At 39.9% G+C, this 18,256-nt stretch overlaps 1 protein-coding gene across 1 annotated transcript; it reads left to right on the top strand.

Annotated features, from left to right (window-relative positions):
• Nucleotides 1–382: 382 nt before the first annotated feature.
• Nucleotides 383–1,710, top strand: LOC131684785 (argininosuccinate synthase-like). Its single transcript, XM_058967929.1, has one exon. It carries the CDS (start codon nt 409–411, stop codon nt 1,642–1,644), a length of 1,236 nt encoding a protein of 411 aa, XP_058823912.1. The 5' UTR covers nt 383–408; the 3' UTR covers nt 1,645–1,710.
• The last annotated feature ends 16,546 nt before the right edge of the window (nt 1,711–18,256 follow it).

Below are 18,256 nucleotides of genomic sequence, written 5' to 3'. Positions count from 1 at the left end.
TTTTAGTTGGACAATGGTCCAACTAGCGGAGCTCCAATTAAAAAGCGGTCCAGTTAAAAAGTGATTAACCAGCGAATCGCGACTGTACCAGTCTGTTATCTGTGGCTATACTTACTCCAAAATTCTTCCGGTTATCGCATATATTACGTTGTTAGGAACCTACGATAACCTATGCACCTTATTTCATTTCTCTTCTCGCTCAAATATTAGAAATGGAACATTAGCTTCCAAAGTAATTATTCGCGTGCGATCGCCTCAAATCGTTAGTAAACAAATCAGGTGTTATCATTTCCGCGATAACCCAAACATTGGCTGATCTGTTTGTACCGAATTACATCACAACCATTTTAAAAACATTCAATCCCGTTCAGTTTCAATTTGATCGCCGACCCGCGTAAATCGTTCAGTATGTCCGAGGAAAAAATCCTGCTTGCCTATTCCGGTGGCCTCGACACAAGCTGCATCCTAAAGTGGCTCCTGGAACAGGGCTACGAAGTGATCTGTTTCATGGCTGACGTTGGCCAGGAGGAAGATTTCACCGCGGCACGTGAAAAAGCACTCCGAATCGGTGCCAAGGATGTGATCGTTAAGGACATGAAGGAAATGTTTGTCGAAAAGTTTGTTTGGCCAGCACTTCAGATGGGGCTACTGTACGAGGATCGGTATCTGCTGGGTACGTCACTGGCACGGCCTTGCATCTCGATTGGAATGATGGAATCGGCTGCTCAACGAGGTTGTTCGATCATTTCGCATGGAGCTACTGGGAAGGGAAACGATCAAATCCGGTTCGAGTTGAGTTGTTACGCATTGAACCCGAAGATCAAAGTGATCGCACCTTGGCGAATGCCGGAGTTCTGCGAGCGTTTCCAGGGTCGCCAGGATTTGTTGGAATATGCTAAAAAGAATAATATTCCTGTAAGTGCTACACCGAAAGCCCCATGGTCGATGGATGCTAACATCATGCATATTAGCTATGAGTCAGGCATTTTGGAAGATCCGTCAGTGGCGGCCCCCGAAGAATTGTACCAAATGACAACGGCACCAGTGAAAGGACCCGAAACTCCGACTATTGTGGAGATTATTTTCAAGGAAGGAATTGCGGTACGCGCCACGGAACTGATAACTGGAAAAACGATGGAGGAACCGTTGGATATTCTTACGTTTTTGAACAAAATCGGCGGAGAACATGGAGTGGGAAGAATCGATTTGGTGGAAAACCGTTTCCTCGGTTTGAAATCTAGAGGAGTTTATGAAACTCCCGGCGGATCAATTCTGTATGTAGCTCACAAAGACTTGGAGGTTTACTGTTTGGATCGAGAGATATTCAGAGTGAAATCGTTCCTCGCTACCAAAATGGCCGACTATGTGTATAATGGATTCTGGTATTCGCCAGAAGCCGAATACGTCCGATCTTGTCTGGTTGCTTCGCAACGCAACGTGACCGGAAAGGTAGTTGTGGAAATTTTCAAAGGACACGCAATGGCAGTGTCCAGGGAATCAATCAAAAGCATTTACAACCAGGAACTGGCTTCGATGGACGTTCATGGTACTCTGTCACCATTCGCTGCAACCGGATTTATTGAGGTTAATGCAATGAGATTGAAGGAACATCATCGGGTATTCGGAAGTGCCAACACAAAATAAAATCAACCGTTTTTATTAACCAAGCTCTACTTCCAATAAACTGGTTGTCTACCAAACAAAAATAAATTACTTCATTTTGCTGTTGCTTGTATAATGCAAACAAAATCGCTTCATCGTCCAGACTTCTGTCGAGCGGCATTTCAACCGGACATCGGCGAATACGAAGGTTACATGTCGAAAAAACAACAACATTTTATCCACATCACCCCTTTACACATATTGGCACTAGTCCGGAACCTCCCACCAGTTCGAACAAGCCTCCGGGTACTTTCGTCCTTCGGCAGTCGCAAATGTTGGCATCATCAGTCTCTACTCCGCCCCAGGAGAATTTTTATTTCTGTCGCCTATACTGACTACCAGCAGAACGTTAGCCTCCATCTCGGCGCAGTGTCCGTTTTAGAGGCGTGTAGGGCCCTGAACCTTCTATACTGAAAGTCCCGTGGTAGACATAGTGTAATACTTGCCGATGGTGAGTATCCGACAACAGCATGGCGAAGAAAGAGGGACAGAGTGGAACCGAAAGTACATCAAATAAATCGAGATTGGGCGGTAATTTACATTTCCGTCGGTAGATAGAGTTCGTTTCTCGTGCTGGGGTGTTACACAGTCAGGTGGTTCATTTTTTATGAGTTTTATTGAAATGTGACTCATATTTGGCTGGCATTTGGAGTACTACTGTATAAAAAGGCTATTCAAATTTGGTTAATCTGATTGATAGTTATTCAATTACACACTTTAATGGGTTTAAATGATTAGAATTCTCAATATTAAAATTGGTGATTCCAATCTTTGAAAATTGCTATTTCCTAGTTTGCTAAAAAAACAAAGGCTTCTCAGCAGTACGAAATCGTAAGACTGAAAAAGTGGCTCAATTAGTATACGATAAACACTAGCGACGCCACACCAACCTATCCCAACTATCCGTCAAATCCATTCCGGAACCGGTTCGAAATCCTTAATGGATTCAGTATGATGCATTTGAGCTGAAATTCATGCTGGAAGTCCGAACCGGTTCCGAACTAGTTTGACTGGGTAGAGGAATAACCGTTGTCAATTCTGTCGAACTCAGCCACAAAAAAAACATGACGACAGTAGCGCACCTGGTTTGGATATCCCAACTACCTTCGAAACCGTTAGAGATTTTACACAAGTTGAATGCTGAAGATGGACATCTGTTCTCTGTGCCAAATCGTTGATCCAGTGAACGTCCTTCATTAGACGATTTTGAAACATCCTTTTCTTAGAAGGTTTTATGATGACTGAAATCAACCAGAATTCTAATTCTGCCGGACAATGTTTCGCCCATTCTGTCACCAAATTTTCTGGCAAAGATCGTTCTGCCAGAGTTCCGTCCGTCCCTCACACTCAATTCAGCTCGGCAATTTTCCAAATAGCAATGTAGTCAGCAAATTTAGAATGTGAAATCTTAGCCACAGAGGACAGATATCCATGATCGAACAAATATGTTATAACAATTTTTGTAAACTTTTGATTTTTTTGGATATGCGTTAAAACACTAGCGCCGCCACACCAACTTATCCCAACTGTCCGTCAAATTCATTCCAGAATCGGTTCGAAATCCTGAATGGATTCAGGCTTTGAACCATTTCTCGACAAACATGTGATTACGGCCTAAAAGCCAACTGTCAAAATCCACTTTGAATGAAAATTCCGGTCAAACCGTTACTAGCCGAACACAGTTCACAACATATTATGAAAGAGAAAACTTTTTTCTTTCGTTTACTATTAACATCTGTGATTGGCGCGTAACAGTTTGTCCGGAATTTTCATTCAAAGTGGATTTTGACAGTTGGCTTTTAGGCCGTAATCATATGTTTGTCGAGATTTGGCAAATTTTTTAACTTTTAGTTAAAATTTGACAGCTTGAAAGTTATTTTCTCTCGAATGGTAAAATTTAACCGAGAGAGCGCACCATTTCAAAAGTTGACATTTGGATAGTTATTGTAGAATTGACAGCTACGATGACCACAAGTTGGTAGAGGTGTGAATATTTGTCGATATTTTAAAATTAGTTTTTTTTCTTTTTACATCAAGTATGACCAGAGTTAAAAATATTCAAATTCATTGAATGAAAATTGATCATATTCAGCCGCATTCATTTTCAATATTCAGTGACGCAGTTGAAAACGTCAAACGACCAAACCGCCCATTCATTCATGCACATTTTCATTCGTCTACGATTATTACACGAAGCGACCGTGCAGCAACGAATCAAACGCATCAAAGTAGGCACTGGCAAAATGGAAGCGATGATGATTGTTGTTTCATATGCTTTACCGGCATTTGAAAACATTTTCCTTGATAATTAGTGAAATGAATATATTGTACGATATTCAACTGAATGAATAACATGGATATTTGAATGAATATTATTTTCTATTCACCACGAGTCGCATCAGGTTCATTTTCAGCCGTCAAAAAAGAGCTTCGATTATTTGTAACTCTGAGTATGACAGTCATAGCCTCGAAACGTAAACATCCACATCATGAAATAACCCAAACAAATCCATCTTTATCTCTTGTTTTATATTGAAAAATATTGACAACCTCAATCACCTTTTTATTCTGCACCATGGGCAACATTTTAACCCAGTGACCAATTTTCTGGCAGAGACCGCTCTGCTAGATTTTTGTAAGTCTTAGTTTGGCAGCCCTGTCAGATTTCTACGCGTATCCTCTCGGGTTAGTTGAGCTGGCATAACTCGGACATAAACTGTACAAAGATCCTAGCAATTCCTACCTGGTAGAATTTAGCACGAATCGAGCAAAACATCTGACAAAGATGTGTCAGGAAGTGTGCAGAGATCTTTGCCGTAGATTTCTGGCTGGATTCTGGATAAAAGTGAGCAGCATTGGTTGTTTTAACTGCTTCTGTCAGCATCAATTTCGCTTTGCTAAACTTTTGCTAACTTTCTGCTTGCCACGCTGACCGGGAACTATCGAGCTGTCGAATTCTCTGTCAATTTTAACCATGGTCCAGAGCAGGGTTATTTTGCAAATAACTTTCGAAGTGTCAGATTTTAACCAAAAGTTAAAAATTTCGCCAAATTGTTCACAGCTTCAGTATGGAATCCGGTTCAAAGGAAACAACTGATTCCGACTCAATCGTTCAACTGATGCATTTGAGCTGGAATCCATACTGAATCCACTCAGAAGTCCGAACCGGTTCCGGAAAAGTTTGACTGTGTAGAGGTATAACCGCTCCCACTGAGAAGTCCAAAAAATTGTTTCAAAATCGTTCAACACGGGTCCAACGATGGACGTTCGTTGAACGGTTATTTGGACGATGTCCAAATTGGTCCAACGAACGTCCTTCATTGGACGATTTTGAAACCAACCGTTCTTAGAGGGCTGTCAATTTAGTCGAACTTACCCTCTAAGAACGGTTGGTTTCAAAATCGTCCAATGAAGGACGTTCGTTGGACCAATTTGGACAACGTCCAAATAACCGTTCAACGAACGTCCATCGTTGGACCCGTGTTGAACGATTTTGAAACAATTTTTTGGACGTCTCAGTGGGTACCCAGTCACCGTGCCCTAGAAAAAAGTTAGGAAAAGTTGAGCAAAGCAAAATTGATTCTGGCAGAATTCCTGCCAGCATTTTGCGCGATTTGTGCGTGAATTCTGGAACAGAATTCGCTCAGATGCAACAACCGTTTCTGACAGAAGCGGTTAAACTAACCGATGCTGCTCGCTTTTAGTCACGCTTTTAGTCAGAATCCGGCCAGAAATGTACGGCCAAGATCTCTGCACGCTTCCTGCCAGAACTGTGTCAGATGTTTTGCTCGAGTCGTGCTAAAATTCTACCAGATAGGAATTGCCAGGATCTTTGCACGGTTTATTTCCGATTTGTGCCAGGGTTTTGCTGTCAGAATCTGCCAGAAATCGCGAGCGAAACCAAGTTCGCCCTAGTTCAGACAACCCAACAGGATACGCTCAGAAATCTGACAGGACTGCTAAACCAAGACTGACATAAATCTGGCAGGACGGTCTCAGCCAGAAAATTTGGTGACTGGATACCCTCTAAGAACGGTTGGTTTCAAAGTCGTTCAATCATTGGACCAACGTTGGACGACGTCCAAATAACCGTTCAACAGACGTCCATCGTTGGACCCGTGTTGAACGATTTTGAAACAATTTGTTGGGCTTCTCAGTGGGTAACCACTAAAACACCCCACTGAGACGTCCAAAAAATTGTTTCAAAATCGTTCAACACGGGTCCAACGATGGACGTTCGTTGAACGGTTATTTGGACGTCGTGCAAATTGGTCCAACGAACGTCCTTCATTGGACTATTTTGAAACCAACCGTTCTTAGAGGGACATGACGACAGTAGCGCACCTGGTTTGGATATCCCATCTACCTTCGAAACCGTTAGAGATTTTAGACAAGTTGAATGCTGAAGATGGACGTCTGTCCTCTGTAATCATATTTGGACTTTTGATGTTTAGTATTTTCGAATAATATAACAACGTAAAGCAGCACCTCTTCTAATAAAATAATTTTGGCGGTTAATCCTCCTAGAAGTAATTATAACGTATTTATTCTACAAACAAATTTAGTTCGAGAACTAATGTCTTCAGTAAAGTTTTCGAAAATGCTATTTCAAACAACTTTTTTAAATAAGGCGGGAAAACTGTATTTGTTAAGTCGTTTGTCTTGTAGCTCACCTGGGATCAATTCCCAATCCTCATAAGGTTAAAAATTTATCTAACCTCAAAAAAGAGCCAAAAGGCCCTAAGGTTAAAGCATCTACAATCAAAATGAAAAAAAAAACTTTGTTGAAGACATTCAATAATTAATTTTTTTGAAGACATGAATACTTCGTGTATTCAGAATATATAAATATATTAGACTATATGTAAGAGAAAACCTTTAAAAACAAGTTATTCTGATATTAATGTAATTGATAAATCTTTTTTGCTCTGTATAAACCGAGGAGAACGACACCCAAGTAATAATTTAGATTTTATAGCATACTACAAGTTCAATTTAAGTTTTAAGAATGGCTTCAAGAGTGCCAAAAAACCACAATTGTTACTAGGGCACTTCATGATTTGTTAATGAAATCAACCTATAATTTAAAAGTCTTATTGGAATGATAAAGATTGGCATTGTTTACTTCGGGATGGAATCGAATTTCCAACATTACTTGATAATGGTTGGAAATGGCTGAAAATGGTTTGTGACGGTGTCGGTGGTTGAGTGGTAAGCGTGACCGCCACTCATTCCAGTTGATCTGGGTTCAATCCCAGCAGAGGTCGTTGAAATTTTTCTGAGGTGAAAAAATCTGTGGTCACGTCTTCCTTCGGAAGGGAAATAAAGCCGTTTGTTCCCGGGCCATGAGTTGATGGATCGATATCTAGTCCAGATAGTGGAGTCACCTCTCTGGCGTCGGTTATGAAGACGTAAAATCCAACTTCTATACATACTAACAAATATCCTCCTCCCGTGCGCATTAAAATATATACGGCCTCTAACAAAAACAAGCATCGGGCTAACATTCCTTCCCTTTCCTTCCGCGATCTACGGGCCTGGCCGGCGCCGGTATTGATCAATAAACACTTTAGGATTACCAATAGTTGCGCATTGAAATTTGTTTCGCTACTCTAAAGCATAACTATCTACTCATTCCATGTGCAACTTCTGCCAATCCAGATCGATAACGGAGTAGCAGCCAGGGGTGGTCGCACAAGCTCAAGCTAGAATGGTTGAAGATGGTTTGAAATGCGTCATGAAAAAAAAAATCATCGCTCGACATTCACGTTTCAGTGCTCGATGAAAAAAGCAAAGCAAAACATTGCCAGCGGTATAACTGCAGGAACAAATCAAATGAAAAACATAAATTTTGTTGCCAGAATTATTGAAAGATTCGAAAATTGAGCATGCAGAGTTGCCAGTTACACCAAATTGGTTGGAATTCGAGCAAAATTTGATTGAGAGTGGATAGATTTGTTGTATTTTTTTATACTTTTAAGCAATAACAATTATTTTAAAGAGACGTTCCCCTCGTTATACACAATAAAATTCACATTCTATTCGTAGTAGTCTCTCAAGCTTGCAATAAAGTTTTATTGAAAAGAAATGGCTTTAGGAAAGTTTCTTAAATATCGTTTTATATCTCGATACATTTATGTAGCTTTCATATTTTCCAAAAAGTCTTGCAAATGACATTATCAACAACTTTGCTAAAGACACCAAGTCTCTTACTATTTTTGAAGAGTTACTTCTCCATGATAACTTCTAGGAGATTTATTACCAAAATTTTTGTATCAAAAGATGCACTTTTTTGCGTTGGAAAGCTTTTTCGAGGTTGTTGAACCTTCGAAGTTGGTTATGTGATCTTGACCGGTAGAAAAGTTTGTGAACGTTTATTTCACTTCAAAAGTGCACTTTGTGTTTGCATTCTTTGACTTCAATGACATATTATAAACGAATTTATAAAAGGCATCTCTTACGCTAATTTTGTTTCTAAATTTTCACTAATTTATCAAACAATTAACGATTTTCATAAAACCCAACCCCCACCCCAAATTTCTGGCTTCGCCACTGTCCCTTGCTAATCGATTATTTGGCATCGTGGCATGAACTTTAAACAAAAAGAACACTCAACCTGCTGCTGGGGGAGTAAGTTCTAGTTTAAAAATCTAAGAACGAACCACTCCAGAATGTGTCATTAAATCTTGACTCAAAATAATTTTCCACAATCAATAGAAACTGAATGTATGTGCTGAATACTCTTGTTATATTTTCAAAACACAGTTCTAAACGTGTTAGCAAGCAAGAGAATGGCAGTATGTACCAGTTCGAAACAAAACTGTTCGAAATAAATCAAAACGCTCTGCTAAGGATGTGATTGCTTCGGTTCCAATTATAATTCCCATATTAAACACTACGCTGCTGAATATGCTCTAAGGGATTTAAGGAATGAATGCCAAATTTCAATTCGCGCTGCGCAGGATAAACATTGCATACAGCAAGAAAACGGGTACCAGCTGTATACGGGTTGCAGAACTGCCACAGCATTTACCGCTTATTGTACTGTCCGGACGATACAGTCATGATGATGCACGTTTGGAATACGAGCATCGACTGACTCAAACAGACACGTGGTACCTTTATTTATAATATCGAGGTATTTTATTGAGTCGTTAGGTGCTCCCTATTGAAGGCTCTGCTCGGAATAGATTGACTCATTTATTGGAGTTGTCACGTTTTCACTTCAATTTACCGGGTACTAATGAAATACATAAAATATATAACAATAGAACATAATCTCAGCTAATTCCGACGGAGTCGGAAATCCATCCATAAATAACAGAGATATATGCGCTCAAAATAGTGACGTAAAAACGTAACATCGTTTGATTTTAGATTTTAGAATGACACCCAGCCCGGGATAGTTCAGGAAGACATTTTCGATGTCCAAATATTTTGCCTTGGGTCCAAAAAAAGATCACAAAGTGCCCTGTTGAAGAGCATGGGTATAGTTTCACGGCCGAGGAGTCGATTTCACTTCGACATCCCTCTAACTTTGAGGCGAATCTTCGCCAGTGAAAGTCGTTTTTGCACGGACCTAGAGCCCAGTGCAAAATAGTAAGGGCACGTAAAGGGAACAAGAATGAGAGGGCAATATAATAATGATACTAACCTATGTTCAAAGGTATCCAGACGGCTTACAAGGAAAAGAAAAGCACTGCTGCTCTAGTTTTTTGGACAAGACTAGCTACCGGACCAACGAGTCTGAAGTTTATATGGGATTTTTTGATAATTTTCATGGAGAAAAGCCACCACCTCGCATTTTCGTCGCTAGGCGGCATGCATCAGATTATCACTGCAACTGGAAAATAAAGTTATTAAAATTTTAACGAAGTGATGTCTGAGTCAGTTATGTATGGGGCCTAGCAGCGCATGGTTGTGATTCGTACATGATTCCCAGGAACTATACATTTTTGTGAAATAATGGTTAGATTTAACCACAGTTGACAGACATTCAGGCTAGAACAAAACATCTTTACAAACCCGTGTAAAGTTTCAAATTGATAAACGTTGGAAATCCGTGTTTCACTATTGCCATCTGCGCAACTGTTTACTACATGTGGTTGACATGTGCGCTCCAACTGCATTGCATCGATCACTGCGCCACCTATAGACGTTTGCCAAACTTCTTCCAGACATCTGAATTTCAGTAGCGGGTGTTTATACACATTTCAAATCGAGCATAAACGTCTGTTATCTGTGGTTTAGCTGAATAGTATGTTTAGATGAATTTTAGTACTTAATATGAATCGTGTTTTGGTTACAAACTTTTAGTTCCACCTTTGACCGCATAGATGGCGACAACCCTGACACATATTTAAAATAATTAAAAAACGTGTGTTCACATTTGCATTAATATACGATAAACACTAGCGCCGCCACACCAACCTATCCCAACTATCCGTCAAATCCATTCCGGAACCGGTTCGAAATCCTGAATGGATTCAGTATGCAATCTTTCTCAAAGAAAATAACCGATTCCGACTCTATCCCGGTCAAACCATCCCAGTTAAACTCATTCCGGAACCGGTTCGGATTTCTGAATGGAGTCATTATGGATTCCAAATGAAATGCAACAACCGATTCCGACTCAGAACCGGTTGTTGTTTTTGATTTAGAATCCATACTGACTCCATTCAGGATTCCGAATCAAATTCCGAATGGTTTGACCGGGATTCGGAATTTGATTCGGAATACTGAATGGAGTCAGTATGGATTACAAATCAAATGCAACAACCGATTCTGAGTCAGAATCGGTTGTTGCATTTGATTTGGAATCCATACTGACTCCATTCAGAAATCCGAACCGGTTCCGGAATGAGTTGAACTGGGATCGGTTGATGCATTTAAGCTCCGACTCTATCGTTTGATGCATTTGAGCTGGAATTCATGCTGGAAGTCCGAACCGGTTCCGGACTAGTTTGGTTGGGTGGAGGAATAACCGCTGTCAATTCTGCCGAACTCAGCCACAAAAAACATGACGACAGTAGTGAACCTGATTTGGATATCCTAACTACCTTCGAAACCGTTAGAGATTTTACACAAGTTGAATGCTGAAGATGGACGTCTGTTCTCTGTGCCTGACATTTCAAAGAAGTGAGATAGGATTTCGATTTATTCAGAAGAATTACTGAAAACCGCCTGTTCTACTATTTTTTAGAAGATATCTAATTTCCTTCTCTCTCCGTTGAAATGTTAGTGTTGGCGCCCTCTATGCGGTAACATGTGGAAATAATTTTTTTAACAAAAATCTGCGAATATACTTCCACAGAGAACAGACGTCCATCTTCAGCATTCAACTTGTGTAAAATCTCTAACGGTTTCGAAGGTAGTTGGGATATCCAAACCACCCACTGAGACGTCCAAAAAATTGTTTCAAAATCGTTCAACACGGGTCCAACGACGGACGTTCGTTGAACGGTTATTTGGACGTTGTCCAAATTGGTCCAACGAACGTCCTTCATTGGACGATTTTGAAACCAACCGTTCTTAGAGGGCAGGTGCGCTACTGTCGTCATGCTTTTTTGTGGCTGAGTTCAACTGAATTGACAGCGGTTATTCCTCTACCCAGTCAAACTAGTCCGGAACCGGTTCGCACTTCCAGCATGAACCCCAGCTCAAATGCATCAACCGATAGTCGGAATCGGTTCTTTTCTTTGAGCAAGATTCCATACTGAATCCATTCAGGATTTCGAACCGGTTCCGGAATGGATTTGACGGATAGCTGGGATATGTTGGTGTGGCGGCGCTAGTGTTTATCGTAATTAATTCAAATGTTTACATACGTTTTTTTAAATATTTTTGTTCGATCATAGATGTCTGTTCTCTGTGATACTTCCAGGATTTTTAGTTTCTGTATATTGTAGTTGCTGTGAAACTGTTTCCACCTTTAAAACTTTAATTCCCAAAATTGGTTGACTTAAGACTCATTCGGTAATTGAGTTTACCGTATTCGGCAATAATTGGGTCATTAAGCTATGTATAGTTTTCCGTTCCATTCGATAAATTTTAGGTCCAATATACATAATATAATATTATTTAGTAAAAAATTTCGTTCCAATACGTAAAAACGAGTTTTTTTGTTTTTTGAAATAAATCTTATGTAAACTTGGCAACCATACATAGGAAAACTGCGGTTGTTTACATCTGGCCTATCAAGACAACACCCAAAATGAAAAAAACTATATGCATTGGATGGTGTTTATGTCAAATAAAAGTAACCCTGCGGGAAAACCGGGAAAACATGAATTCTTTTTTTCTGACAGGGCATCATTTGTTGTGAAATTCGATATGTCAAATGCTTCTGATAGTGTCAAATCCAGACTGTCAACATATATTTATTTAAAATTTTAAGATTATTTTCATGTTTCCTGAGTTGGAAAAAGCATTGTTGCTATCACGAAAATCAGCTTCATCGATGTATGTAATAAAAAAAGATTTTTTTCTCATTTAATGATCCAATTCGGCTTTACTGTATGTATTGTAGAGTTCGGTAGAAAAGTTTGTATCTAACGAACTGTTCGGTAAAACATTACGAAACTTCTGTCAAATAATAAATCATGTTTACCGAAAAATCGGTTATTTATGATGGTTGGTTAAAAATATTACCGAACAGCAAATTCTAATTTAAGCGTGGAAGTATGCGATCAGAATTTTCCAAAACTAAACTGAAGAACGAATGTAAAATTATGATTATCGATTATCGCATTTTACATTTACTGCGATAATCTCAGCAAAGAACAAATATTGTAACCTAAAGTAAAATTATTTGTCTTTTGAAAATTTCAGCACCATATTCCGCTGTTTATTTAATCTTTGGACGTTTTGTTTGGTTAGGGTAAACATACACTGTGTACCTATCTCATCACAAATCACGGATCAACAATGCGCGCCTCTGACGATGCGAAAAACCGGGAGCTGAAGAACTGTTTTTCTTAGAGACCTGCTTTGGTGACGTGTTCAGTGTTAATTGTCAATCTTGCGATCGTGCGGAGATTAGCATAAGTGTGCTGACTCGCGAACTCGAAATGTAACAGGGTGACTGCTCGAACAATTGGCTCATTGCAAAGTTAGCGATGGGTCTACGATCTTGTGGGATGAAATATTCCAGTAATACAATATCAAAAGTAGTTTCTCGTACTAGACTACTAGTCGAGTGTCCAAATCACTAGACGAAAGAAACTGTCGCATTCGCGACACTAAAAATTCTTGAATACTGCATAGGAATTGAAGTATAAACTCTTTAATTTTAGTAATAATCCAAAATGAGGCTTCCAAAATCTGATGAACGTGTCATCGATCTGAAAATTTCCAAACACAGTGTTTTCTTAGTCTTGCATCGAAGTCGTGATAATTCAATATTTTTCAGTCAGTTAGCATTTCCCATTAGGAAGACCAAACCAAATAAAGTTAAAAATAGTATTAATCCCACTGGCTGCCGATCCAGCGAATACACGATCAAAGCGAAGAGCTTCCATTTATTTTAAATATTTGAGACTTTCTCAGAGTTTGCAGAAAACATTACAAAAACGTGCGGACCTATTAATAGGAAGTGGAAAAATTGGAATGTTGAACCCGTTTCTGGCTGCTATCCATACTGAAAGACAACGTCTTCTCTCCTGAAGGAGATTCAGTTATAACTAACTTTGTACGAGAGGATTTTAGTGTTTCCAATCTGGATAATGCATTTTCAAGCTCCGCAGATTGGTTGGAACCGCAGCAACCACCATCGGGCAATGAAATGGTTGCATTGTGCCTTGATGTCCGGGCTCCTGTCGCAATTTACCACTATAAAACAGGCACCTCACTGTGGTCAACATGCTTCATCAACGTCATCATCACCGGTTGTCACAGGACGGTGGACTGGACACCTTCGGAGTGTGGGTGCTGCTGGCGCACTGACTGCGGCTCCGCGCGAATACATCGCCAGCACTCGTCGACTCGCGATTCATATCAAAGTCTCATCGCGGAGCCAACGAGGCTTGTCAGGATTGCCAGCATATTGCCGTTCGGAGCTACATGTGAGCGATGGAGTAAATTGAATAAATTGCTAATAAAATTATGGTAATTATATCAAATAATTATAAACAGTAGCGGTTTGCTGCTAGCTGAATGCGAGCCGATGGACGATGGATGGGTAAACGTCACACCAAAGAGCTGTTGGTTCTGGTTCGCCAGTATTTTCCATTGTCTGCTGGAACTTGTGGTCGCTTGCCATAGGTACGTGCCATTCACCAACTCTGACATTTTCATTGGCTGGATGAAACCGCGACAGTGAAAATTAGTTATGGGCTATGATTAGCAGCTAGGGTAGCGTTTCGGTTAAATACGTATTGCATAGATGTAATGTCATGAGACAATCACCGGAGCTTGAGCTGTGAATATTTAACTTTTACCATTTTCTTTATGCAAAAGCATCTAACTTTACAATTCAGAGACCCAGATGTGAAGTTAGGTAAACAGCAAACGGGTGCGTGCCAGCTGTGTATACAAATGAAATTGCTGTTTTTTAGAGGCTACAGTAATATAAAACTAGCTATAGCTCATGCTTTTCCTTTCGATGCTAAGTTCCGGATTGATAGGCGAAAACGGATATGGCACAAAACTCTGATCAATATGGGTAAATATATTGATAGTTGATAGATATGAAAAATTGACAAAAATGGCTCTTTTTAGAAGTATAAAAAATTGTTAGTTATTCCTCGCAAAAATCCATTGAAATGTTAACCGATACCATCCCTTGATAAAATTTCAAATATGTTTACATACTTTCGTTTTCCTCGCATTTAAATTGTTTGAACATTTCTGTATTGCATTATATTATATTTCATTTGTTTCCTATTATCTTTTTCATATTCTCTTTTCCTTATTTGTAACTTTCAATTTTCCAGATGCTATTTCTCTATATTCCGTGTATTATGTTGTGTTCATTCATATTAACAGTGTTGCGAAAGTAGATCAAACTATTCCGATAAAAAACTACCGACAAAATAAGCTACAACCAAAAGAAATTGTCATTTCAACAATAGACACATTTCTTCTATCAACAGCTTAGCAACTAACTGACAATTGACTGGAACGGCAGCAGGTAAACTAATCCATCCTAACGCTCCAGGTACTGGCGGCAGCGAACTGAACATAAAATTTCGTCTCTGCTGAAGCAAAAGTGATTATAAAGAGTGGAATGATGACAGTAGCTAAAGAAATATATAGCATACCATAACTCGCCGTTTGATAATCACTTATCTGTAGCAAATTCGATCATCGTCACTCACCCTTTAGGTACGGTTTGGCATTGGGTTGGGGTGATCAAAATTAAATTTTTGGATAAATTTAACTTAATTAAGTGTTTTTATCAAAAGTCCACCAAGATTCGTTTAGACTAAAAAACTTTCGACGTTTTCGGAATATTACAAGAATCAGTCTTATTTCGATTATAGAGGTTTTAACCTTAAGGTCATTCGCCTCTTCGGGTTAGAAAAATTTCTAACCCTATGTGCGGGGTCGGGATTCGAACCCAGGTGCGTTGCGTACAAGGCAATCGATTTACCAACTACGCTACGCCCACCCCTAGAATCAGTGTTCTTCAAGACTACTTAAATTGTGAAATCAGTAACTGAAGGAATTGTGCAAGGCAATTTTTACAGAAGATTAATACTTCTAGCGGCCACAACAAACACAAGACTTTGAACAATAACAAGTCTTGTTTTACTAAACTAAATTAATCAGATTTTCATTTTCATTTGATTTTCATTTTCAAGTTTGCATTAATTTGTAAAATAAGCATGGGTCTACAAATAATAATTTTTTTAGAAGCGGCAAAGGAGAAATGAAATATCCCGGCTTATCTCAGACAGAGCCGTCAATATAGCATAGCATAGCATATACGATTGCACAAATCGTGGGTGGCTGTACAATAATCAGCTAATATTTAACAAGATATCCACCCACTGATAACTGACATACAAGTAAAGGTTTCGATTTGTGTAAGAAATAAAACTGTTGCTTTGAAATGATAGCAGCAAGTAGCAACTTACCACTGGCTGACGCTTCGATCGTCCAGCAATTGCTATACGGAACTTGTGTGCAAACTTGGATACAATGGTGACTCACGCATGCGAACCTGTATGCGATGGTGATTTTCAACGTATTTCAATTTAAATGTTTATAAAGGTTTTTCGGGAAAGTTTGTTCTAGCTTATATGTCTATTCTCTGTGATCCACCGTATAGTGTTGCAAGAAAAACATTTGGGATTAACGCTTTTTTCATAGTGGAAAAGACAGAGACAGACAGAGCCGTCAATATGTGCACCAAGGCGATAGAATCGATTAGTCGGGTAGCTATTAAAAATACTCAGATTGGAACATTTTCATCATATTTTTAATATCTATTATCTACCTCAGAAGGTTGATGATTAGATCCAAAGCAGTGACTCCGTGAATGACCCACAAGACGTCTAGTCGGAATCGTAGATATTGACAAGGACACCCATCTGTAAACCATCAACGAACGTTAAGAACTATTTAGACTCTTCGTGAAAATGAACGTGAGCATTAGAGTGGCTCGCGGTTGTGTGTGAGTACAATCCATTTCCCACTGACCGGCAGTGCTTTTATGAAAGAAGCTTGCCTGCATCTATGTTATGATATATTTGTTTTCATCGATAGATGTACACATGTTTAGCCCTGGAAATGAAAGGCGATAGCTCTACTGTACATCCAACGACCCATTTCAAGAATGCCTGTTCCTACACGTACATTCTGAGGCCGCCTTCATATACAATAAGCCCCGCACGAATACATCCACGTATCAACTGGATATTTGCAATATATTCGCACTTCCAGAACGAAAAATATTTTTGATTCTGGCACGTTTTTACAAAAAGGAAAATATTTGGGAAGGTACGCATGCATTGAAAAATTACATGAAGCAATCTCACCAGCTCTGAATAATTAAATTCATGAGATTTATGTGAAGAATTCTCCTCCATCCGTGAAATTGTTGCATCAGCTGCCCAGGATCAGATGGCGCTGTAGGCGCTAAACAGAACTAACGGGCGTATTTTTGGCGGCTTGCTTCGAATACTTCATTGACAAAGTTGTGACGATAAATCTCTATGCAAAATCACTTTTCTCGCGATATTTCAACCTACTAACACGTAACTCGGCAGGAAACACGACCTACTAAACGAATGACTTCATTTTCCTGTTGAATAAACTGTATATCACTGGAAAACTTTAAAAACTATTGGACGTTAACAACAACACGTCCGGGCTACAGACACTTTATATAACAGACTAGCGGAGAGAAAAACAATAAAACTAGCAACCATGGATGTAAACTGGCATCACGGAAGCTCCCATAACCCAGTTACCCGGTCAAACCATTCGGAATTTGATTCGGAATCCTGAATGGAGTCAGTATGGATTCCAAATCAAATGCAACAACCGATTCCGACTCAGAATCGGTTGTTGCATTTGGAAAACGCTCCTGCCCGGTCAGCGTGGCAAGCACAAAGTTATCAAAAGTTGAGCAAAGCGAAATTGATGCTGGCAGAGTTTCTGCGAGCATTTTGCGCGATTTGTGCGAGAATTCTGGCATCGAATTCGCTCAAATGCAACAACCGTTTCTGACAGAAGCGGTTAAACCAACCGATGCTGCTCACTTTTATCCAGAATCCAGTCAGAAATGTACGGCCAAGATCTCTGCACGCTTCCTGCCACATCTTTGTCAGATGTTTTGCTCTATTCGTGCTAAATTCTATCAGGTAGGAATTGCCAGGATCTTTGCACAGTTTATGTCCGAGTTATGCCAGGGTTTTGCTCGGTTCCTGTCAAATTTGCCAGAAAACGCGAGCGAAACCGAGTTCGCCCTAGCTCAACTAACCCGACAGCCCACTGAGACGTTCAAAAAATTGTTTCAAAATCGTTCAACACGGGTCCAACAATGGACGTTCGTTGAACGGTTATTTGGACGTTGTCCAAATTGGTCCAACGAACGTCCTTCATTGGACGATTTTGAAACCAACCGTTCTTAGAGGGAGGATACGCGCAGAAAGCTGACAGGGCTGCCAAACCAAGACTTACAGAAATCTATCAGAGCGGTCTCTGCCAGAAAATTCGCTCACTGGGGCTACTGTCGTCATGTGTTTTAGTGGTTACCCACTGAGAAGCCCAACAAATTGTTTCAAAATCGTTCAACACGGGTCCAACGATGGACGTCTGTTAAACGGTTATTTGGACGTCGTCCAACGTTGGTGCAACGAATGTCCTTCATTGAACGACTTTGAAACCAACCGTTCTTAGAGGGTATCCAGTGACCAAATTTTCTGGCAGAGACCGTCCTGCCAGATTTATGTCAGTCTTGGCTTAGCAGCCCTGTCAGATTCCTGTCGGGTTATCTGAACTAGGGCGAACTCGGTTTCGCTCGCGATTTCTGGCAGATTTTGACAGCAAAACCCTGGCACAAATAAGAAATAAACCGTGCAATGATCCTGGCAATTCCTAGCTGGTAGAATTTTAGCACGAATCCATCCATCCCGCAGTCGCAGTG

Source organism: Topomyia yanbarensis, chromosome 1 (genome assembly GCF_030247195.1).
Source record: "Topomyia yanbarensis strain Yona2022 chromosome 1, ASM3024719v1, whole genome shotgun sequence".
In the NCBI taxonomy this organism is placed as follows: domain Eukaryota; kingdom Metazoa; phylum Arthropoda; class Insecta; order Diptera; family Culicidae; genus Topomyia; species Topomyia yanbarensis.
This window is presented reverse-complemented; position numbering and strand designations above follow the sequence as displayed.

Excerpts from the sequence above, each read along its gene's own strand:
- LOC131684785 (XM_058967929.1), top strand. The coding sequence starts at position 409 with ATGTCCGAGGAAAAAATCCTGCTTGCCTATTCCGGTGGCCTCGACACA.